The 23694-nt window shown below is 48.5% G+C and overlaps 1 protein-coding gene across 8 annotated transcripts in view; it reads right to left on the bottom strand.

The window, feature by feature from the left end:
• The window catches only part of GUCY2D (guanylate cyclase 2D, retinal), a 69841-nt gene that overhangs the window by 22851 nt on the left and 23296 nt on the right, over positions 1 to 23694 (bottom strand). For 7 of the 8 annotated variants that reach the window (XM_081886727.1, XM_081886733.1, XM_081886732.1 and 4 more), the window contains 13 exons: positions 17269 to 17349; positions 16903 to 17079; positions 14790 to 14946; positions 13947 to 14096; positions 12471 to 12619; positions 12219 to 12382; positions 11351 to 11543; positions 10253 to 10427; positions 9961 to 10059; positions 8480 to 8574; positions 6784 to 6869; positions 6534 to 6660; positions 2329 to 4378 (listed from right to left, as the gene is read on the bottom strand). In XM_081886727.1, coding sequence (XP_081742853.1) covers positions 6576 to 6660; positions 6784 to 6869; positions 8480 to 8574; positions 9961 to 10059; positions 10253 to 10427; positions 11351 to 11543; positions 12219 to 12382; positions 12471 to 12619; positions 13947 to 14096; positions 14790 to 14946; positions 16903 to 17079; positions 17269 to 17349 — 1611 coding nt within the window. In that variant the 3' untranslated portion in view covers positions 2329 to 4378; positions 6534 to 6575. Of the gene's footprint in view, positions 1 to 2328; positions 4379 to 6533; positions 6661 to 6783; positions 6870 to 8479; positions 8575 to 9960; positions 10060 to 10252; positions 10428 to 11350; positions 11544 to 12218; positions 12383 to 12470; positions 12620 to 13946; positions 14097 to 14789; positions 14947 to 16902; positions 17080 to 17268; positions 17350 to 23694 lie in introns of those variants that run through there. The other variant, XR_014162583.1, reaches the window with a different exon arrangement.

Below are 23694 nucleotides of genomic sequence, written 5' to 3'. Positions count from 1 at the left end.
AAGAATGGAAAAACAATTGTGCAACATTACTGTACACAGCACTTCTTTTTAAATTGGCTTCACGTGCATCTAATATAGAAATAAAGGATTTTATCCTAAACTTATCTCTTGAGGAAAGTGCATCTAAGGTGCACTTCTGTCATTTCCTTCTTTTGTAGTTAACATTTGGCAAGGTGGCTTTTCTTGTTTCTCAAGCTCATCAAAATCTTCTCTTTTAAAAAATCCAGACGTGAACTGTACAAACTTGCACAAGAACTCAATAACAGGTCTGATTTCTTAAGGGCTTTGCTGACCTTGTGAAAATGACCTAGCACACAGATTGACATCTCTAAGATTCTGCAGATTGTGGCTGTGAACTAGGGCCCCACAAAAAAAGTGCACGTTGGGCCCTAGAGTTTCAAATTGGGCCCCACAGGCTGGCCCTGAATCTAATAGTTGGGTTTGCAATTTTGGGAGAGGGGAGACTGCCCGCTGGGGGAGGGCAGGCAGGCTGGGTAGGCCCCCTAGATCTAGAGGCCCTAGGCTTCAGCCTACTTAGCCTATACAGTGGTACCTCGGGTTAAGTACTTAATTCGTTCTGGAGGTCCATTCTTAACCTGAAATTGTTCTTAACCTGAAGCACCACTTTAGCTAATGGGGCCTCCTGCTGCCGCCGCACCACCGGAGCCCAATTTCTGTTCTCATCCTGAAGCAAAGTTCTTAACCCGAGGTACTATTTCTGGGTGAGCGTAGTCTGTAACCTGAAGCGTCTGTAACCCGAGGTACCACTGTGCATAAATCCGGCACTGGAGAAAAGAAGCAAAGTAGATGCAGAACAACACCAAAAACAACTTTTGAGGAAAGATATTGTTGTTCAGCTACCGCCAGAAAACTGGAGTCATCGTTGCAAGACACCGGAAGGTGCATTTGTGGTTTTGTTTCTTCATTGTTAGAATTAACCAGCTGCGCTTGAGAAATATTGCTTGAGCCTGTCATCGTGAAGATCCACTGCCGATCTGCCTCTCCTCATCTGTAACAGAGATGGGTGGATTCCTGCCTGGCCTGCAGCTACCCAGAAACAGGCAGAAACTCAGCAGGTGAAGTTTTCCAAGCAGGCAAAATAGTGCAGCTAATAATATTCTTTCTCCAAAGGAACCATTTAGCGCATGGTTTAACCATTAACCTCTTTGTGTGAAATTTTGCCTCATATACAATTTTTCACATGATTGTGTTGTATTTTTGTAACAACTTGCTTGACTAGAGAATCGCATTGCAAAATTCATGGAAATACAACTTCCAACAGGTGGCATTTCCCCCACAAAAGTGTGAATTAGGTAGTTTTGCCTATATATGTGAACTGAATCTAACACCCCCAACATTCCTAATATTATTACATTTAGGGTGGTATTGAACTAAGTTTTCCTCAGAGCAGATTCGCTTAAACGAATTAACTGTGTGCATTTATTTCAATGAGTAAAACTTAATTGAATCCCACCCTTCACCCCCCCTTTTTCCTCCCAGGGCCTCATGGCAGCTGCATACATGGTTTCTCCTCAACACACTTTTACCCTAACAACAACTTTGCAAGGTAGGCCAGGCTGACAGAGAATGACTAGCCCAACTTCACCAAGGGAGCCTTATTGCTGAGTTAGTCCAGCGCTAACCACTACTCGACACTGTCCTGTTCAGGTTGGCCCTTTGGTTGCTTTGTAGCAGAATACAGCACACACCTTTTCTTGCTCTGGCTGTGCTGTGTCCTGGATAAGGAGGAGATGGCCACCTGTCATGGATGCTTTAGTTGAGATTCCCACATTGCGGGTGGGTTGGAATAGATGACCCTCGGTTTCCCTTCCAACTCTACAATTCTAAGAGTCCATGATGATGATGATCATGGGTAGGCAAACTAAGTCCCTGGGGCCGGATCCGGCCCAATCGCCTTCTAAATCTGGCCCGCGGACGGTCAGGGAATCAGTGTATTTTTACATGAGTAGAATGTGCCCTTTTATTTAAAACGCATCTCTGGATTATTTGTGGGGCCTGCCTGGTGTTTTTACATGAGTAGAATGTGTCCTTTTATTTAAAACACATCTCTGGATTATTTGTGGGGCATAGGAATTCGGTCTGGCCCCCCACAAGGTTTGAGGGACAGTGGACCGGCCCCCTGCTGAAAAAGTCTGCTGACCCCTGATTTAGCATCTGCCTGTGTGCAGTTGGGCCAGCTCAGGAACACATCCTGACTCCTTGGGAGGACTGGGGGTGAGCCAGTGCTAACTTGGTTTAAGGGCAGAACCCCAACTGCAGTGTAAGCCCCTCTTGGGCAGGTTAAATAATCCAACACACCCCTCAGGATCACTAGTCTGGCCCTTTAATTGCAGAGTTCGCACATACAGTCATTTATGGACCAGCTGCAAAGCACCTACTGGACATCCCCATAGGATACAGAGTATAAGGATCGCCTCTGCCATGTCGCAAGGATGCATATATTGTACACATACATTCTTAGCCTCCCCGACCCCCACAGATGCTACCGCTGCCCTGTATCCTCCCCGCTCAGATCAGCAAAATAACATTGCAAAAAACACCATATATATATATATAATTAAATAAAATATCCCAATGCTGATAATAAGAATGAAGGAAAAAAGTACAATTTGTACACAGTCTATGAAAATGATAGACAAATTCTGAGGCCAGCCAATCCATGCCCAGTGGGGAAATGGTGATCGATTGCCACTGCCTGCCCCTTTAAGGAAAATATTTTTTTGCCTGGTGACAAATAACAAAAATCCCTTTGAAGAAATATAATCTTATATACATGCTCAATTGCATGTGCCATCTCACCACAGGATGACATGTCTTCTAACAGTTTTGCCTGCAGATAGATACCAGGAGCAAAGTTTTGCTCTGCGTATTGAGCAAGCTTTTGAAATTCAGACAGACAGTCAACCACGGATGACCCCCTAGGATCAATTCCAACAACCCCTTTGAAACCAATTATTCGAATCCGAAGTTGAAAATGAGCCAGGTTTTCGAAGTATCACCTGGGATATCTGAGGAAAAATTGCTGCGATGAGTAAATTTATAGCCAAAAACCCTTTTGAAAGCCGATTTCCAACGCTTTTCTGAAACGTAACTCGTAACACACAGGCTGTTTCAAGGGACATCCCATTAAGAAAACTCTTCCGGGGTGCAGAATACTATTCACAATAGGTTTGTAGATCAGAACAAATGTTTGCAGCCCCAACCCATCCTCAAACTTGCCCCAATTCCTTTCTCATCTCCTTGAATGCTTGGCCAGGCTGTAGAATGTCCAGCTGGAGGCTTAATGTCGAATACTAAATGACATCCCAGAGAGATCCATATTCTCACCCGGGAGATTCGGGGCTACTGTCGAGATACTCCACACCCTCCTCACTTCTCCACTCTAAACAGCCCAGTCCCAAAGTATCTGTTTACTGTTCTTTATTACTGGTTCTAAAGAAAGGTTGGAGCTCAAGGGTTTGTAATACGCGGCCACCCCTTAAGAAGAAAAGCCAATTTCTGAAAGTCCTGCAAGTTTTCCCATCAGGAAACGCTGTCACCTGGTGGTTAGCTATATGAGCTGAATTCCCAAAGGATGGTTCGCTTGCTTAAACATGGGGCCATGATGAATCTCCAGGCACATCCTGTCTGATAAGGCTCCTCAACCTCCTCCCTCCCAGTTTAATCTCCACATGGAACCTGCCCCTGTTCTCCGAAAAGAGAAGGGACAGTGAATTTACGCCGCGCCAAGGCCACCCTGCCACCTGCTGGGTCACTGCCGCATCTACAGACACAAGTCCTTAAGGTGGGGCAGGAACAAAGCCTGCTCCCTCTAGCCCCAAGCATGGCTCCATTTAACCAGATCACCAGGACTGTCCTCTATGGAATCACTGCCCGCAAGCATCCTGCACTGGCCAAAAGAAACCATGACAGAGTCCCCCCCGTCGACCCTGATCTTCTCCGAAGAAAGCCGCTCCGAAAACAGAATGGACGTCCATCCTTTCATTATAGTCTGCGGCAATGGAGGCGAGAGAGGAGAATCCACAGCCGTTCTCGGATTTGGCCGGAAGTCCCGCCGCACGCTGGCCACTTTTCGTTTTCCTTTTTGGTTGGAGAGTGAATTCTAGGTTGGCCAAAGGTCCTTTGTGCACCAGAGCCAGCAAGAGTGGCAGAGGAAGAGAGAAGAGTGAAGAAAGGGTGAGTCCAAGATGGCCGCGGGCGAAGGAGGCTGCGAGTCCCTCGAGCACCAACTGCGGATTCATCCCCCTTCCAAAGGTCGCTCCTGACTACCTGCCTCGCAGGCTACGTGAAAGGCCTCATCAGAGTTGGTTAGAAAGCGGTGGCAGGTGCAGACCACAGGTCTCTGTTGCTGTTTGAGCTGCATACACAGGAGAAACAAAGTTAGGTAAGACCACAGAAGCACAGAGGAGCATCTAGTCTAATCCCCTGCAGTGCAGGAATATAAAGCTGTCCTTTACGGGGATCAAACCCACAACCTGGGCATTGTCAGCAACACGCTCTAACCAACCAAGCTACTGTATTTTTCGCTCTATAAGACTCACTTTTTCCCTTCTAAAAAGTAAGCGGAAATGTGTGTGCGTCTTATGGAGCGAATGCAGGCTGCACAGCTATCCCAGAAGCCAGAACAGCAAGAGGGATTGCTGCTTTCACTGCGCAACGATCCCTCTTGCTGTTCTGACTTCGCTTTGCTGGAGAGGCGCTGCGTAGAGAGGGAGAGAATTTTTTTTTCTTGTTCTCTAAAACTAGGTGCGTCTTATGGTCGGGTGTGTCTTATAGAGCGAAAAATATGGTATCCAGCTGATCGAAAGTGTGAAATGCCCCGGAGCAATCCACTCCACTATGGGGTGCTCTAGGCCATATCTCTATGGCCAGAGAGAGAAATAAGTAGGCCATAGGAAGTCCTACGTTACACTATCCTGTGCTGCAGCATATGGAATCACAGGATCATAGAACTGCGATCCCAGGGCCATCTAGCCCAAGCCCCAGCAATGCAGGAAACACAGCTAAAGAATCCCTGATAGAAGGCTGTCCAACCTCTGTTTAAAAACCTCCAACCAAAGACAGCCCACCACCTTTCGAAGGAGTCTGTTCCACAATCCAACAGCTATTGTTGTAATGGAAGGTAAAGGTAAAGGTACCCCTGACTGTTAGGTCCAGTCGTGGATGACTCTGGGGTTGTGGTGCTCATCTCGCTCTATAAGCTCAGGGAGCCAGCATTTGTCCACAGACAGCTTCTGGGTCATGTGGCCAGCATGACTAAGCCGCTTCTGGCGAACCAGAGCAGTGCCCGGAAATGCTGTTTACCTTCCTGCCGGAGTGGTACCTATTTATCTACTTGACATGCTTTTGAACTGCTAGGTGGGCAGGAGCTGGGACCGAACAACGGGAGCTCACCCCGTGTGCGGGGATTCGAACTGCCGACCTTCTGATCGGCAAGCCCTAGGCTGGAGAAATCTGGCTTTCCTCGGCTTCTCATTTTCCCGTTCTTTTCCCACCACATTTCCACACCAGTTTGCATCTGCTTTTGGTAAAGTCCACGCATTTCTTGTACATGTTTTTGTACTCAATTTTGCCCAATACACACGTTTTTGCAAGCAATGATACCCGCAGATATGTGCAATTCTTTACCCCCCCCCCCAATACATGCATTTCTTTACACATTCTTTGGTTGAAGATCCACGATGCAGAATGTGGAGACGTATAAACGCCGAAGGGTCTTGTTCAGGGCGTGGCAAATTAGGTAGCTGAAATTCAAACCGACCTGAATTTCTCCCCCAGTCCCTAACATCTTCAAATCCAGAAACCAGGCAGAGGAATGAGAAAATGCATGTGGCTCAAAGTTACTTGCTGCAGATGGGGCATTAGAAGGGAAGAGAGAAGACACAAGAATCCAAGACCATATAACACACGTCTTGAAAGTCCTACACTGGCTCCCAGTATGTTTCCAAGCACAATTCAAAGTGTTGGTGCTGACCTTGAAAGCCCTAAACAGCCTCAAAGGGCCAGTATATCTGAAGGAGCGTCTCCACCCCATTGTTCTGCCTGGACACTGAGGTCCAACGCCGAGGGCCTTCTGGCGGTTCCCTCCCTGCGAGAAGCCAAGTTACAGGGAACCAGGCAGAGGGCCTTGTCGGTGGTGGCACCCGCTCTGTGGAACGCCCTCCCATCAGATGTCAAAGAGATAAACAACTACCAAACTTTTAGAAGACATCTGAAGGCAGCCCTGTTTAGAGAAGCTTTTTAATGTTTAATAGGTTCTTGCATTTTAGTGTTCTGTTGGAAGCCACCCAGAGTGGCTGGGGAAACCCAGCCAGATGGGTGGGGTATGAATAATAAATTATTATTATTATTATTATTATTATCCTTTCTCCACACCCCTGAAGTAACAGGAGGATTCAGGGCAGATCACATTTTGCAAGGATGGGAGAGGAGCTCAAAGTCTCTTGGAGGCAGAGGCTGGGCGTGCAAGTCCAAGGGCACATGTTTCACTCCCCCTTCTGTCCCAGCCTCACCTCCATCACAAGTGGGCTCATGTTAACATGGCTGCTCTCTGGCTACGCATTCCCTCCGCGTGCTTTCTCTAGCTTCTTCCTTCGGTCTTCTGGGATCTCGTGCATACTTATCCCGTGGTTGCTCGCCCTGGAAGCAGAGAGGAGAAACAGGGGGTTTGTGTGGAGAAGGGGGCTGTGTCCCCCAAGAGCCCAGAGCCCACCCTATTCTGTTCCAAAGCTGGATGTTCTGTTCCTTGTCCTCTGAACTCACCCTGGCTGTAGGTCAGGGGGTGTGGGGATAGGTTTGTTAAAGCCCGCGCGACCTGTGAGCCAAAATGTCTCTTCAGTGCCTTTTCCCTGCGAAGAAAAAGAAAGAGGCTGGTGCGGGTGCAAGGACTTGTTTCGAATGAACTCCCTGAGCACCAAGAGCAGCAGCCCCCCCAAAAATCCTTGCAACAGGTGACACCAGAAGCGTTTTGCCAACACAGCAGTTCCCAAGGCAGGTGCTACCTCCCCTTGGGCGAGGGGGCAGTGGGATTACCTGGGGGGGGGCTAAGAGGCAAGGGGGCAGCAGTGGGCTAAGAACTTACTTCTAAACCACCTCTTAATGGTTCATGCCCAGGTGAGGGAATAACACCTTAAAGAGAAATGCAGCCAAGAGAGATATACAAGCTTAGCGTCCCAGTTTATTAAGAGATAAGCAACAGCATTTCCAAACCAGGAGTTCAGAGGACCACCAGTTAGGAGAACTGTGTCCGAGACACATTTTAACACAGCTTGCATGGGGCTTTCAGAAACATACTGGTTTTAGCTCATATAATGCATACGTGAAAGGTCAGGGAGCTAAAGCTGTCTTGCTTCTCTTCGTTATCCTCTTTCACCCATTACCTTGGGTGCCCCGGTCTCTTGATGCCTTAGACCGTTCATTTCACACACTTACTGTCTGTCTTCTTGACAAGCAGACATCCAAAAAGTCCTTAACATACCGTTCCTATAGCTTCCCCTCTAGGAAGACTCAAGGCAAGAACAGCCTGTAACATAAACATTCTGTTGCTACGCTATGCAAGGAGCACTCAGATATACAGGGTGGGTCAGGGCTGAGAAGTCCAGATAGCACAAAAGTCATTAGAGCATCGATACACAGGTTCCACTACAGAGGGTAAATGTAGGGATTACCAAAGCACATACATTTCATTCAGTGCTAAATTCTATAAATTCTATTAAGTGCTAGATGGGCTAACTAATTTCATAAACAGTTACAGATAGGTAGCCGTGTTGGTCAGCCATAGTCAAAACAAAAAACAAAAAAAATTCCTTCCAGTAGCACCTTAAAGACCAACTAAGTTAGTTCTTGGTATGAGCTTTCGTGTGCATGCACACTTCTTCAGATACACAGATGTTTGTTTGTTTTAATTTCATAAACCAGAGGAGGCACTGCAGGTGTAAAGGACTATCACCTTGAAAAGCTGGTTGTCACTGGAACAAGTTAATCCATTTTGCCAAATTAAATACACTACTTAGTTGTAAATCAATTTTGAATAAATGTGCAATCGATGGTTACGGTTTTGAATTCCATTGTGCTCTTATCTTCCTTAGTGGGTCGGGCAAACGGCTATTCTGAACAATGCTTTTTACAGGGTAGGGTAGGCGGCACTGGGGATGGGTTTATGCAACGGGGTGGGGGAGGCAGTGACCCCAAACAGTTTGGGAACTGCTGATCTAGCAGTTTGGGAACTGCTGCCCACACTGGGGCTGCTCTGTTTGCTTCCCTGCCAGAGAAACCATCACCCATGGACACACATGCAACTGAAGGGGGCGTCTCTTTTGCTTGCCAGAGGGCTCCCCCCTCCCCCATCCTAGTGATTTGGGTCTGTTCTGCATCCTCTGGGTGCAGCTTTGACCGGAGATAGGAGGGAGAATTGGAGGGTCCTTGCAGTCGGAAGACGCCCCTCCCTTGCCCCAGGTACCTTGAGCTCTGTCTTGCCTCGGAGGTCCAGCTTGTAACCTTCCTTGAGGTCATGTAGGATCTGAACGGTGCGGATGTTGACGTGGATTCGATAAGCTGTGGAGACAACAGGTGGGGGGTGAGATGTGGATGCCTCTGGGAGACATAAGAGCATAAGAAGGGTCTTCTGGATCAGGCCCATCTCCTCCAGCATCCTGTTCTCACAGTGGCCAACCAGATGCCCGTGGGAAATCCACAAGCAGGATTTGAGCACATGAGTCCTGCTCCCTCCTGTGGCTTCCAGCAACTGGCTTCCAGAAGCATTGCTGCCTCCATAGCCCTCGCCTCCTCCATGAATTTGTCCATCCCACTTTTAAAGTCATCTGTGTTGGTGGCCATCACTGCCACCTGTGGGAGCAAGTTTCACGCTGTGTGAAGGAGGACTTTCTTTAATCCATCCTAAACACTTCATTGGCTATCCATGAGTTCTAGTGTTATGAGAAAGGGAGAAAACCCTCCCCCCCCCAGACCAATGGCTGGGATCCCAAAACCAGGGGAAGGGGCATGCATGCTTAGTGTGCAAAAGGTCCCAGGTTTAATCATAGAGTTGGAAGAGACCAACCCCCTGCCAAGCAGGAAACCCCATCAGAGCACTCCTGACATATGGTTGTCAGGCCTCTGCTTAAAGACCTCCAAAGAAGGAGACTCCACCACACTCCTTGGCAGCAAATTCCACTGTCAAACAGCTCTTACTGTCAGGAAGTTCTTCCTAATGTTTAATCCCCAGCATCTCCTTGTGAGGCTGAGAAAGGCGCCGGCCTGAATCCCTGGAGAGCCATTAATGCCACCATGGATTGAAGCTTCATACACAGCAGAGGCCCTGCCACTGAGCTATGGCCCTTCTTCGAATTTCCATTTGCTCCCTAATCTATCGCCATAAAGTTTGATGGCTTTTTTAATTATTGCCTTTTATTCCTATGTTTGTTGGAAGCCACCCGGAGTGGCTGGGACAACCCAGTCAGATGGGAAGGGTGTAAGAAATATAATATTATTATTAGGTAAAAGGGTAAAGGGACTCCTGACCATTAGGTCCAGTCGTGGCCGACTCTGGGGTTGCGGCGCTCATCTCGCTTTATTGGCCGAGGGAGCCGGCGTACAGCTTCCGGGTCATGTGGCCAGCATGACTAAGCCGCTTCTGGCAAACCAGAGCAGCGTACAGAAACGCTCTTTACCTTCCTGCCGGAGCGGTACCTATTTATCTACTTGCACTTTGACATACTTTCGAACTGCTAGGTTGGCAGGAGCAGGGACCGAGCAACCCCGTGGCGGGGATTCAAACCGCTGACCTTCTGATCAGCAAGTCCTAGGCCCTGTGATTTAACCCACAGAGCCACCCGTGTCCCTACAATATTATTATTAGTGGCATCCAAATTGGGCAGACTCCACCCCCAGCAGAAACCCCCTCCCCATTAAGCCCCCCAGTCTAGGCCATGTGCTACTCACGCAGTCCTGTGGACTCCATCCGTGAAGCGGTGTTGACTGTGTCTCCGAAAAGACAGTACCGTGGCATCGTCAGCCCCACCACACCAGCCACGCAAGGCCCTGCCGTGGGAAACAGATCAGCCTTGAGCTCAGAGGTTTCTTCAACCTTAACAGCTCTCCCCATCACCTCTCCCCTCCTGCCCAGTTGAGCTCTCTTCAGAAGAGCCCAGTAAGGGTGGATAGGGCCACGAAGTACAGGTGGGTCCCTGTGGCTGGAGGCCATTGCAGCAGCCCTGCCTTCGTAACAGCCTACCTGAGTGCAGGCCGATGCGGATCCGTACTGGCACTTCTGGCATGTGACGCATCTTGAAGGTGCCGACAGCACTGAGGATATCCAGCGACATGTTGGCGATCTCACCTGCGTGCCGGTTGCCGTTGCGCTTGGGCAGTCCGGAAGCAACCATGTAGGCGTCACCAATAGTCTCCACCTGTTGGGAGAAGCCAGGTGGAGATGGAGCCCATTCTCAAGGGAAGAGGCCATGGATTCAGGGGACACCTCGAGCCAGGAACAGGGCCTGCTCTGAGAACCAGGCTTTGCCATTCTCCCCTCATCAGTAGAGTTCCTGATGCCAGCACCTCTCCGGCCTGAAGAGGTCACGTTGCCTTCCCACACTGGGTTCCAGCTCAGAGGCCGCAGCAGAACCCAGAGCTCCACCGCGCTGCTGGAGGCAGCAGCTTCAGAAGCAGTCTGGGCTCCTTTAAGAGGAGAGGCTCCACCCACCTAGCTGCCCAGAGGAAGTTGCAGTCCTAGTTAAGGCTCAGTCGGGATTCCCTGGAATGAATGTCCACAAGCCTGCCTTGTCTGACAGCCAGCATGTGTGTCACCTGGAGCTCTCCAGGGTGCTAACCACCTTGCTACTTAGCCTTTAAGGATGTTGACCTCTGTTTTATCAGACCTGCATCTATCATCTGAGTTGACTGACCTTTGATTGACCTGACTTCACCTCCTGGATCCTAAATTTTTACTAGCAATATGTGACCTGTTTATCCCTGGACATATCTATATCTAGCACATTCTCCACTCAGGCTAAGATCCTGTCCCATGCCCAGGACAGAACCCTAGTAGGGGTTGAGTCCACGAGGAAAGAGGCTCCCCCAGTTGCCAGAGGGCCAGGGAGACCTAGTTAATGGACCCTGAAGAACATCCCTCTCCTGATTATCACTAGGAAGCCGTTCAGGAGCCCTAGAATCATCCTCCACTTCTCAGCCAATATGAGTTTCGCTTGGCAACACTAAGCACCCGTGTCGTCCTATCTTCTTTTCCTTCATATCCCTTGGATCCTCCAAGCCCCAGCCTTTCTCTGCCTCCTGCCCACAGTAAAAGTGGCTGACAGAGCTGACAGGTCTGTACCTTATAGACATCATGGGAGCCGATGATGGCATCGAAGAGGGTGTAAAGATCATTCAGAAGGTCAACCACCTCAATGGGCTCACTCATGGCTGAGATGGTGGTGAAGCCCACAATGTCACTGAAGTACAAGGTCACCTCTTCAAAATACTCTGGTTCCACTGGAGCGCCAGTCTTCAGGGCCTCCGCTACTGAACTGAAGGGGTGACAAGCAGAAATGTCAGCCAGTCTCTCCTTTGGAGAATCAGAAAGCACTTAAGGGTGCCTGTAATTGCAATTAACAATATTTTTTAAAAACAGCTTCCCCCAATTTCTCTCCAAGCTTAGCAATTCTCACTGCTGACAGAACATATTAATCCCAGCAAAGCAAGGAAGGGGCAGCAAGAAAAATCCTTGCTTCATGGCTCAGAAGGGAGCTCAGAAAAGGGGAGCCTTAAAAAAAGATGGGAAACTTTGAGAAAAGCTGAGGGTTTTTTGTTTTACGCGTTAAAGGAAAAACAGAGAAAGAGCGGTTGGAGAAAATAAATGAGGACAAAAAAACCCCACGCCCCCCCCCTGAAATAAAGGAGGAGATGAAATAATAGCTAGGGTGTAAGAGAACAGATTGAAGGAGAGAGACTCCAAACAGGTTGTTGCACTGAGCTGAGACAGGAAACGGACTGAGCCTCAACAGGAAGAGAGCAGAAATGTCTTCTGTAGAAGTTTCGGGCATTTCCTGTACCTGACCTGCAAGGCAGGCGACACAACCCACTTGGAGACCTCTTACATGCACAGGTGAACAGGCAATTCCCTCATTTCTAGGAATGTCAGGCCATCAAGACACGCTCTGGTTGCCCCACTTAAGCTCCGCACATAATTTCCACAGACTCACGGGGGCAACATCTGCGTCAACAACTTGTCTGTCTTTTGCTTCTCAACCTCCAGCTCTTCCGTTCGCTCCCGGATCAAGTCCTCCAAGTTGCTGGAGTACTGCTCCAACATCCGTAGCATGGAGTCGATGATGTTTGTCTTCCGACCTTTGTTGATGCTCTTGAACTGCAGGAGAGGGACGGAAGGGGCATTAGGAAGCGATCTCCCTACCCTCTGGGATCCTGGCAAATAGCTACTCGGGAGGCCCACTCACCTGGTCAAAAATCTGGTTGATGTTTGGCCTTTTCTCAGGCTGCTCGCTCCAGCACTGCTTCATCAGCTGAATGCACTCCATCGGGGCTTGGTCTACCGAAACAGAGGGCCGGCAGAGTGGGGGCGGCTTTTCTACTTTCTTGATGATCTCTGTCGGACAAGGAAAACAATTCGCTTCTGTCCTGGGCAGGCCAACTCCTCTCCACTCTGCAATCACTCCATAAACTTCATTACTACCCTGCTTCACACAGCATTCTGTGTTTCAGCAACCAAACCCTACAACAGGGCCTGTCCTCTGCGTGTAATCAAGACCAGCCACCCTGCACCCTTCCTTAACTCCCGCCATGTTTCTGCTCCACTTGACTCGAGGCCAGTGTGTTAACTCACCTACCCACCACAGCAACCCTGCTCAACTCTCCAAACCAATGTCACAGCCATCTTCAAATATCTTAAGAGCTGTCCCATGGAATACGGAGCAAGTTTACTATCTCCTGCCCTGGAGGGTAGGACTCAAACCAATGGCTTCAAGTTACAAGAAAGGAGATTCCAACTAAACATTAGGAAGAACTTTCTGACAGTAAGAGCGGCTCAACAGTGGGAAAGACTCCCTTGGAGGTGGTGAGCTCTTCTTCCTTGGAGGTTTTTAAGCAGAGGTTGGATGGCATCTGTCATGGATGCTTTAGTTGTGATTCCTGCATTGCAGGGAGTTTAGCTAGATGACCCTTGGGGTCCCTTCCAATTCTACGGTTCTGACTTTTCCATATTGGTTATTCCAGCATGACCAACTCCAGAGTGACCCTCCAATCCATACCAGGCAAAGTTTGCCATGGAAAAGAATTGCGGTAATGTCATGTTAAATGCCATAGTTAAAGCCATAGTTAAAGCTATGGTTTTCCCAGTAGTGATGTATGGAAGTGAGAGCTGGACCATAAAGAAGGCTGATCGCTGAAGAATGGATACTTTTGAATTATGGTGCTGGGGGAGACTCTTGAGAGTCCCATGGACTGCAAGAAGATCCAACCTCTCTATTCTGAAGGAAATCAGCCCTGAGTGCTCACTGGAAGGGCAGATCCTGAAGCTGAGGCTCCAAGACTTTGGCCTTCTCCTGAGAAGAGAAGACTCCCTGGAAAAGACCCTGATGTTGGGAAAGATGGAGGGCACAAGGAGAAGGGGACGACAGAGGACGAGATGGTGGGACAGTGTTGTCGAAGCTACTAACATGAGTTTGACCAGACTGTGGGAGGCAGTGGAAGACAGGAGTGCCTCGCGAGCTCTGGTCCGTGGGGCCACGAAGAGTCGGACACGACTAAACAACTAAACAACAACAATGCCATGTTACATGGGATGGGTCCGTTGTTCAGGAACAGAGCCTCTGCTTGGCATGTAGAAGGCCCCAGGCTCAAAAATAGTCATACAGACAAGGAAAGTTTGGGGATGGGATCTGGCCTGTCACCACCAATCCCTGCCCTTTATATACCTTCAGGGGTCATGTCCAGCATGCAATAGGGGGCAGCACGGCATATGACTTCCTGCATGATTATGGAGATACTGAAGACATCTCCCCGGAAAGAGCCTTTCCGCTCCTGGGATGGGTCTCGCAGTAGCTCGGGCGCCGTCCATAACCGGTCTAGAAGGGGGCATGGGAAACAAAAATCAAGCACTTTGAGGCTTCCCCTCCTCCATCATACCCAGCCTTCTCTGCCTCTCATTCCCTGCATTTGTAGGCATTCTCTATAGCTCCATTGGTCTGCCCCCTTTATTATGGGTTCCCTCTCCAAATCTAACAAGGGGAGCAAAACCTGCAGCCTCCTCCAAGGCCAGCGGTGGAGACTTCCTCGCTCCTCTCTTGTTCAGCCACTGGCTGCTTGAGACACAGCGGATGTGTATACCTGAGTTCTGCAGCCCCTTGCTAAAAACCTGCTCCCAAAGTCCCTGTTAAAATTGCTGTGAATAAAGAGTGCAACTTGAAAGAGTTGAAGAGTGCACTGTTTCTCTACAGACACCTGAGATTCAGCCTCCTTTCATAACTTAGAAAATGCAGAGGTGGACGCAATCTTTGCTGCTATCTATATTTCTGGTTGACAGGCTGGCAAAATCCCAGAGGGCTGTTTGCCGCTGATCTCTAATCTATATTGAACGATTCCGTGGAAAAACTGCGCCAGCCAGTAGACCAATATATGCCACTGCTTTTAAAAAGCATTTCATAGCAGGGAGAAGCAACGACACCTTCCCTGCTTAGCAAAGCTCTCTGCAACATACCCCAGACTTTGTATTTGCCTGTCTCCCTTCCCCTTCCCAGGTCCCAACTTCCCCTGCTAACCTTCTGGGCTCGGTGTCTCTCGCGGGATCTTCTGGGCCTCCAACAGCTCGTTGTAGCCATGGTCGGTGACCTTGAGGACAAAGCGGCCATCCACCACGCAGTTCCGAGACTTCAGCCGCCCGTGGGGGAAGTCATGATGGTGGAGGTATTTCATCCCCTGGAGAGCAGAGGGAATAAAGGGGTGAAGAGTCTGCTCACAGCTCCGCTCTATTGCTTGGATCTCCTGCCAAGAACAGCAGCACCCATTTCTCTCTTTCCTCCCTCCTACTGCCGGGACATCTTCGGAGCCAGCCTTTGCCAACCTGCTGCCCTCCAGATGTTTTGGACTGAAATCCCTACAGCTCGTCCACTTTTCTGTTTGCCATGCCTAAAAACATGGGCCCAGTATACCTGAAGGAGCGTCTCCACCCCCATCGTTCTGCCTGGACACTGAGGTCCAGCTCCGAGGGCCTTCTGGCAGTTCCCTCCCTGCGAGAAGCCATGTTACAGGGAACCAGACAGAGGGCCTTCTTGGTGCTGGCGCCCGCCCTGTGGAACTCCCTCCCACCAGATGTCAAAGAGAAAAACAACTACCAGACTTTTAGAAGACATCTGAAGGTAGCCCTGTTTAAGGAAGCTTTTAATGTTTAATAGACTATTGTATTTTAATATTCTGTTGAAAGCCGCCCAGAGTGGCTGGGGAAACCCAGTCAGATGGGTGGGGTATAAATAATATATTATTATTATTATTATTATTATTATTATTATTATTATTATTCAAGCAATTTCCCGCTTGCCCCATGCTTTCTAGGCACAGGTCTGAGCAGATTTGCCTTTGTCCTGCTATCCCCTACAAAACCTGTGCTATCCCCACGGAAAACCCTCTTGCCATTTGTTCCAATTCAGCGATAAACGGTATGTTTTCCCCGGGGGAAAGTGGTTGGAAAAAGTAGGTGAGCTCCTAGGCTTTCTGGGGCTGATGGGAGCTGTAAAACAACTGGAGTACACCTGGTTGTGAAGACTGGTTCTAAGCCAATCCAGATGTTTTTGACAAATAGACCAGGAGGTTTGGGCAGCAGTGTCCAGCCTGCTGGACTGCGTAAGTTGGAAAACCCACAAAATTATTCCTATTACACTAAGGTGGTGGATTCTCCAGTATGATTCTGCCAACAAGTTTCCCTTGTGTTTATACCACCTTGTTCTATAGAACACCTCTGACTTCTCTGTCAGGCAAGCAAGACCCCTGGATACTGCAAAATCCAGATGGATTGGGGAAGAGACACAGGTCAGCAGTTGAGTATCTGTTTGGCTTGTATAAGGTCCCAGGTTCAGTTACTGGATGGGAATGTCACTGCCTGTAACCCTGCTTATGGACTTTCCCAGAGGCAACTGACTTGCCACAGCCAGAAGGAAGATGCTGGACAAAAAGGAACTGTGGTCTGATCCAGCAGGACTCTGCGGTTCAGTGGCGGAGCTTCATGCTCCGACACCAGGGGGCGGAAAGTGGGGGGGCAGGGCTGGCGCGCATCCTGGGGGCGAGGCGCACCGCCTGCAGGGGCAGGGCACCCAGCAGGGGCGGGGGGACAGCCGTGATGGTACCCTGCCAGGATCGTGCTGCCGGGGGCAGTGTGCTCCCCCCGCACTCCTCTTCCTCCACCAGTGCTGTGGTTTCTGTTATGTATTCAGTGGTCTGTGTTTGCCTGAGCTTCAGTCTGGACTAAGGATTCTGAGCTCCTGTGTTCTGATTCAATACACGATGTCCAATCACAGAACATTTCAGGATTTTGGCTTCTGCCATTGGCCCTTGAACTCTGAGTCGTGATTCGCAGCGTGGAAGTTTAGACAGCCAATCACGTTGGGAGGGGGAGTGGCCCAGGTTTTCAGGAATGTATATAAGCAGTTGCTTTGCCCCTGTTTCCCAGTTATGTGGTTCAATAAAGCTTCTTGCTGTTATCACTGTGCCTTGCCTTGTGGGAACCTACCTACACTTCAGTTTCCTTTCCTGTTCCCATCAGAGATGTCCTCCTTCTCTTCCTAGGATGGGTAAATCCCCTTCATGCCAAGTTCCCAGCCTGGCATTCCTACCCACTCAGATCCCAAAAACCAGATCGCTAGATCCCTCTCCCCCAAGCACCTTAATAAGGTCTAGCAGCAAGGACGACTTGAACATCCAGTCCAGCTTCATGTCCTCGTTATTGATTAGATCCTCAAGGCTGCCACGTGTGCAGTGCTCTGAGACCACGGCAAAGATCCCACAGTCATGGAAGAAGCCCAGGAAAAGGTTCACATTTTCGTGTCGCAGGTCCCGGAGCTGAAGGTGAGGGGAAGTAACAAGAACGGAGGGATGAGAGGAGGGAGCCCCCGGAGGATAGGGGCTGTTGGAGGACCGTCCAGTAGAGGGCGCTGTGCATAGTCCTAGTGGTCAGGTTGGGAATTGCACTCACCCACTGAAGCAGCAGGGACCCCCAGTGGCCACAGAGGGTAGCGCAAGAGCACTAACCTTTAAGAATGCTGTTTTGGTGGCAGGTTTGATTTCAGTGTGCTTTTCGCCTGGGAATTTCTTCAGCCACACCCAGTCACCCTGGGAAGGAAAACAAGGGAGGGCATGAATGTTCACCCTCTTAAGATAATGCATCTGAAAGAAGGAAGGCACAAACCCTCCCCACAGCCTGAAAGGCTCACAGAAGGAAGGGGAAAGAGGTAAATATATATGCATTTAAGCAAGAAGAGTGGAGAGTGAAGCAAGGAATGAACAGAACACAACCCCAGAGAGACCAGGAAAGGCAAATTGGCCCAGCCAAGCTAACAAGGACCTCTTAACCCCCAAGAGAAAGAAAACAGCAGGGCAAAGGGGTCTTGCAAAGTAACAGCAGAGCAGTTACCTTATACTCTCAAATTCTTCACAGACTGAGACTACCAGGGTACAACCTCCCTTCCACAAGATCATCTTCAAGCACCTTTCTCAAAGTGCCCCACATCAAATGAGGTTCAGTAGGTGAGTATGGTAGAATGGTAAACAAGACATTCTGGGTGGTATGGAATGCCCTCCCTGGAGAGGTTCACCTGACACTTATCCTTTTATTTCCCCATGTCTTTTAAGGTGCAATCCTGTACTAGCCCCGTGTCATTGACTACAATGACTACATTGCCATGGCAGAGCATATGGTGTAATTCCAATACCCAATGTCAGCACAACACTGCCAGGATATACCGTGTTATTCGCTCTATAAGATGCATCCGACCATAAGAGGCACCTAGTTTTAGAGGAGAACAAGGAAAAAAAAGTTCTCTCCCTCTCTACTCAGCGCCTCTCCAGCAAAGCGGGAGGAGAAATGGAAGGGGCTCCGTTTCTCCTCTCGCTTCGCTGAAGGGGCACTGCGCTGAGAGGGAAAGCTGCGCAGCAGCTCTCCAGCGAAGCGAAGCCAGGAGAGCAAGAGGGGTCGATCCCTCTTGCTCTCCTGGCTTCAGAGAAAGCTGCGCAGCCTGCATTCACGCCATAAGACGCACACACACTTCCCCTTACTTTATAGGAGGGGGGAAGTGCGTCTTATAGAGCAATAAATACGACAATCCCCACACAGGGAGACCATAACTCAGATGGCAGAGAGTGTAGCATGGGGCTTCATGCACATGTTGTGCATGCTTAGTGCTCACAGGAGGGAACTCTGGTGCAGGGGGCTATAAGGAAAGAGGCACTTTGTGCAAAAAGTGGGGTGGGGGGACTTTGCAAGAAGCTTGCATCCCAAGAACACGTGTGATCTGAAGCATGTGGCTAAAACTTCTCATAGAACCCTCGGGAAGACCAGGACAGGGAATCCTGCACAGGTGAGCCAGGGAAAGTTTGGGAAGTGGAAGACGCTTGCTGCAATGCAGCTTTTGCCAACCTGGTGCCCTTCAGGTGTTTTGGACTACAACCCTAATTCAAAAAAGGGTTGTTGAGGCAAGGCTTAAACCTCTGGAACAAGCCATGCCTGGTTATTCTTCAGCAAGACTTGTCCTTCAGCATCAGACTTCCCTAAACTGGTGCCTGGTGGGGCTTGTAATCCAAAACAAATGGATGGCGCCAGCTTGTAGGTGGCCGGTACCATGTGCAACTGCTGAAACTGTCTCCTCCCATCCCCTCATTCCTTTGTCTTACCTGAACTACATGGCTTCGACAGTCTTCCTTCTCTGCCCACCTGCGGAAATAGCAGGTGGGCAGGATGCCCCTGCATGCTCTCTTTTGGCAAGAGCCAGGGATGCCAACCATAGTCACTGCTGGCCAACCACTTATGCTCCCTTCCTGCCTCACAGGAACCACACCCCAGATGCATGGAGCGGGACACACAGGGGGAAGGAGTACGGCCCCGATCACTGCAGTCTCCCCCTTAATGGCACAGTGGAGAGGAAGGCAGAGGCGTGAGTGGAGGCAGGGCTGCATTCGCACGTGGCTCCACTCCCTCTTCTCTCTTTGACTGCGTATACATTAAAATGCAGCTACATCGTTCTTTTCCTCAATTCAGACTGAAGCTAGTTTGCAGGGAAATCTATCAAAACACAGTATTTCATAAGGAATGATGGAATATACCGTATTTTTTGCTCTATAAGACTCACTTTTTCCCTCCTGAAAAGTAAGGGGAAATGTGTGTGCGTCTTATGAAGCAAATGCAGCCTGCACAGCTATCCCAGAAGCCAGAACAGCAAGAGGGATTGATGCTTTCACTGCGCAGCGATCCCTCTTGCTGTTCTGGCTTCTGAGATTCAGAATATTTCTTTTCTTGTTTTCCTCCTCCAAAAACTAGGTGCATCTTGTGGTCTTATAGAGCGAAAAATACAGTATATGGATCGCAGCTAACATTTTGTGTCCACCACTTCCCAAATCAGTGCTGGGAGCGCACAGGATGCAATCTTACACTCCCTCCACAAGGCAAAGATACAGGATCCATCCTACTCCCTGTTCTGTGGAGGCCAGGAGGGAGTCCCACAGTGAATAAGTCTGTGCACATGCTCCCATTTATTCTGCATCCACAGCAATTCCACTGCTGGTTTGGGAAGCCGTGCAAACAGGAAATCCACACCTATCCTCAAAATTTGGCGGGTCAGGATCTGCTAGACCTGTCTTTTATTTGCATAAATGTATTTGGCTTGATTTCCTTTATGTTTTAATTTATTGTGTTTACTGCAATTGGTTTAAGTCCTGCTACTGTGTTTGTAAATATCTTTAAGTCATTTGTATGAGCAAATCAGCTAAATAATAATAATGGTAATATCCTGTCATTTCTTATGAAATACTGCATTTTTATACATTTTACCTTAAACCAGCTTTGCTCTGAACTGCAGAAAGATAGATAGATGATAGATATATAGATATATATGTGACCTAGCCACATTTTAAGCAGGTAATATGCACACAGTCCAACTTGTCTAATCTGTGAACTACATCACGTGAGACACTTGACCTCCCAACCTGTGAATTTAGCACAAGGCAATCATCGCACCACCTTTTCCCATCTCCCAGGTCTACCCCATGGAACAAGAAAGGGAGGATTTAAAAAGAAATTTTGTTAATCAGCAGTGCTTCTAAGGTCGCTATGGCATATGTTTTAGTACTAATCAAAATACCTTGCTACTACCTTGCCCTGCCCCTCCTCAGGATAGAAGTTTGCCAAGCCAGCATGCATTGTGTGATCCTGCTAAGACATTTGGTTTCCCACAGCCAGATTCTCAGGTCACAGAGGCAGAAATGGGAGCTGGAAGCCATTTGGATTCGCCACACTCAATGGTAATCCCCCTCTAAAGTCTTCCAGTATTCAGTTCAACAATATTACTTTCCCCACCTTCTAAAAATCTTACAACAAAATAATTCAGGAATGGGATTAATAATTATTCCCCATAGCCAACTTCTTTTATTTAAAACAAAATGTAGCATTCCTTGTGATTCTCAGTAGTAAAGTCTTTCCTTCCTTCTATTTCTAAGCAAACCTCCACAATAACCATTCCGAGGACACCAGGAAGGTCTTCTAGGTAAACCAGCAAAATAACACTGGGTTGGTGCACTGACAGATGCGCACCTCTCTCTAGGAACCAATTTTGCTACAAGGTAATTTGCAAAACGAGGCAGGGAAATTTGCAGAAAAAGGAGGGGGCAAGGGAAGGCTTTTGAAGCACTCATGGGATTAGGATGTAGCCAGCCATCCTGCAAAGCCGGAAACAAACAAAAGCTTGTTTAGGCCCCTGTGTGCTACAGAACAGAAGGTGTCTGCTTATTCACACACCTATACCCGTTCTTGTATGAAGCAAAGACTGGGCGGAGGGGGGCAGTCTGGTTTTTACATCAAAACCTCCCTATGGAATTTACCTGCCCAGATTACTGGCAGGGAGGAAAAGACAGAATGGGGACAAGTTTGTCTCCTATCACCTGCACACTCCCTTTCGATTACAAATTTCACATCTCTTTTGCACACATGCATGCACACACACACACACACACACACACAGAGATAATAATAATAATTAATAATAATAATTTATTATTTGTACCCCGCCCATCTGGCTGGGTTTCCCCAGCCACTCTGGGCGGCTTCCATAGAAACCAGAAAACACTAAAATATCATACATTAAAAACTTCCCTGAACAGGGCTGCCTTAAGATGTCTTCTGAATGTCAAGTAGTTGTTTATCTTTTTGACATCTGATGGGAGGGCGTTCCACAGGGCGGGCGCCACTACCGAAAAGGCCCTCTGCCTGGTTCCCTGTAGCTTTGCTTCTCGCAATGAGGGAACCACCAGAAGGCCCTCGGCACTGGACCTCAGCGTCCGGGCAGAACGATGGGGGTGGAGACGCTCCTTCAGGTATACTGAGCCGAGGCCGTTTAGGGCTTTAAAGGTCAACACCAACACTTTGAATTGTGCTCGGAAACGTACTGGGAGCCAATGTAGGTCTTTCAAGACCGGTGTTATGTGGTCTCGGCGGCCGCCCCCAGAGAGAGAGAGAGAGAGAGAGAGAGAGAGAGAGAGAGAGAGAGAGAGAGAGAGGAATCCTCTGCACACTAGGGGAAAATATCTTAGGTACTGTATGATTTCTATGTTCAGAAGCTGTCACCAGTAATTTAAATTAAGCAATATATTCCATCCCTGAAAATATTCATAAGAATTGGGGCGGCAACATTTAAGTTGCCATTTACTAATCTTAGATTAAACTGTTTAATCAAGTGAAAAGGCAGCTATGATTAAATCAGGCAACACTTCCTTCTTATAGGTTGAACATTTCAATATAAAAATATAAATTTAAGAAGTGCAGATGGCGGAGGAGGTATCTTCCCTACCACACACAACTTTCACTTTGCACCTGGAGGGAATTCCTCTTCTAATAGCATGCCTGTTGAGACCAGTATATGTAAGATGAAGGATAGCAGACTATTCAATTAAGTTGTAGTGTACTGATTAAATCTGCACACATTTGCAAGTGTCTGCAGATTTAATCAGTCGGGTACAACTTATTTGATTAGTGAGCTAAGATTGCTTTAAAGGGTGTGACAGCACTGTTAAGAATGGAATCATCTATGCTGGTCATAGGTTGTAGGTTTGGGCCTGTATTCCACAGCCAATGCCGGCCCACCCATGAGTGGGTGAAGTGACCCCCTCAGGCAGCAGAGTCCACAGGGGCAGCAGATACCGATGTGGATCTCATACCCTCCAACATTTCTCCAGTGGAAATAAGGACATCCTATTTCATAATAATGCCAATAATGTTATTACTTGCACCCCACCCATCTGCTTGGGTTTCCCCAGCTACTCTGGGCGGCTTCCAACATATATAAAAAGCATCACACGTTAAAACAACTTCCCTATAGAGGGCTGCCTTCAGATGCTTTCTATAGGTTGTATAATTACTTATCTCCTCGGCTCGAAGGTTGTATAACTCTACAACCTCCAACATTTCTCTGATGATAACAGGGACATCCTAAGGAAAAGCGGGTCTTTCCAGGATCAAATCAGAAACTGGGATGACTTCTTTAAATCCAGGACTGTCCCTGGAAAACAGGGAGGGACACTTGAAGGGTCTAGCCCCTTTTTACTGATGTGAATCTTCACCAACCCCTTCTTCCTTGGGAGGGAGGGGCACCATTTTGGGGTTCACATCAGGTGCCAAGATGTCTTGGCCCCGTCCACAGCAGAGAAAGATGCTACATGGAGTTTGACTGAAGAGGTTACCTGATCAGAGGAAGCATGTGAGAGATCTGCATTGGCTCCCAGTACATTTCCAAGCACAATTCAAAGTGTTGGTGCTGCTGACCTTTAAAGCCCTAAATAGCCTTGGTCCTGTATACCTGAAGGAGCATCTCCACCCCCATCATTCAGCCTGGACACTGAGATCCAGCGCTGAGGGCCTTCTGGCGGTTCCCTCATTGCGAGAAGCCAAGTTACAGGGAACCAGGCAGAGGGCCTTCTTGGTAGTGGCGCCCACCCTGTGGAATGCCCTCCCTTCAGATGTGAAGGAAATAAGCAGCTATCCTATCTTTAAAAGACATCTGAAGGCAGCACTGTTCAGGGAAGTTTTTAATATTTAATGCTGTACTGTTTTTAACACTTGATTGGGAGCCGCCCAGAGTGGCTGGGGAGACTCAGCCAGATGGGCGGGGTATAAATAATAAATTATTATTATTATTATTTGTAGTTGTGCTTAAGCCCCATACAACAACTTCACCTATAATCTCTCTCTCTCTCTCTCTCTCTCTCTCTCTCTCTCTCTCTCTCTCTCTCACACACACACACACACACACACACACAAAATATTTTTTCCAGCAAACCACCAATCTGAACCTGTTTTCTACCTCCCATTTCAATCCTTGCCAATACCTTCTCCCCAGAGGAGGAAGGATAGCCTGCAAGTAGGGAGTGGGGTGGGGAATGAAGTAACAAGTGCCATAGCCAACTTTTTTCCTCCTC

Source organism: Podarcis melisellensis (genome assembly GCF_964234715.1).
Source record: "Podarcis melisellensis genome assembly, chromosome: 13".
Lineage (NCBI taxonomy): Eukaryota > Metazoa > Chordata > Lepidosauria > Squamata > Lacertidae > Podarcis > Podarcis melisellensis.
Note: the sequence above shows the minus strand (reverse complement) of the source record. Positions and strands in the feature narration are given on the sequence as shown.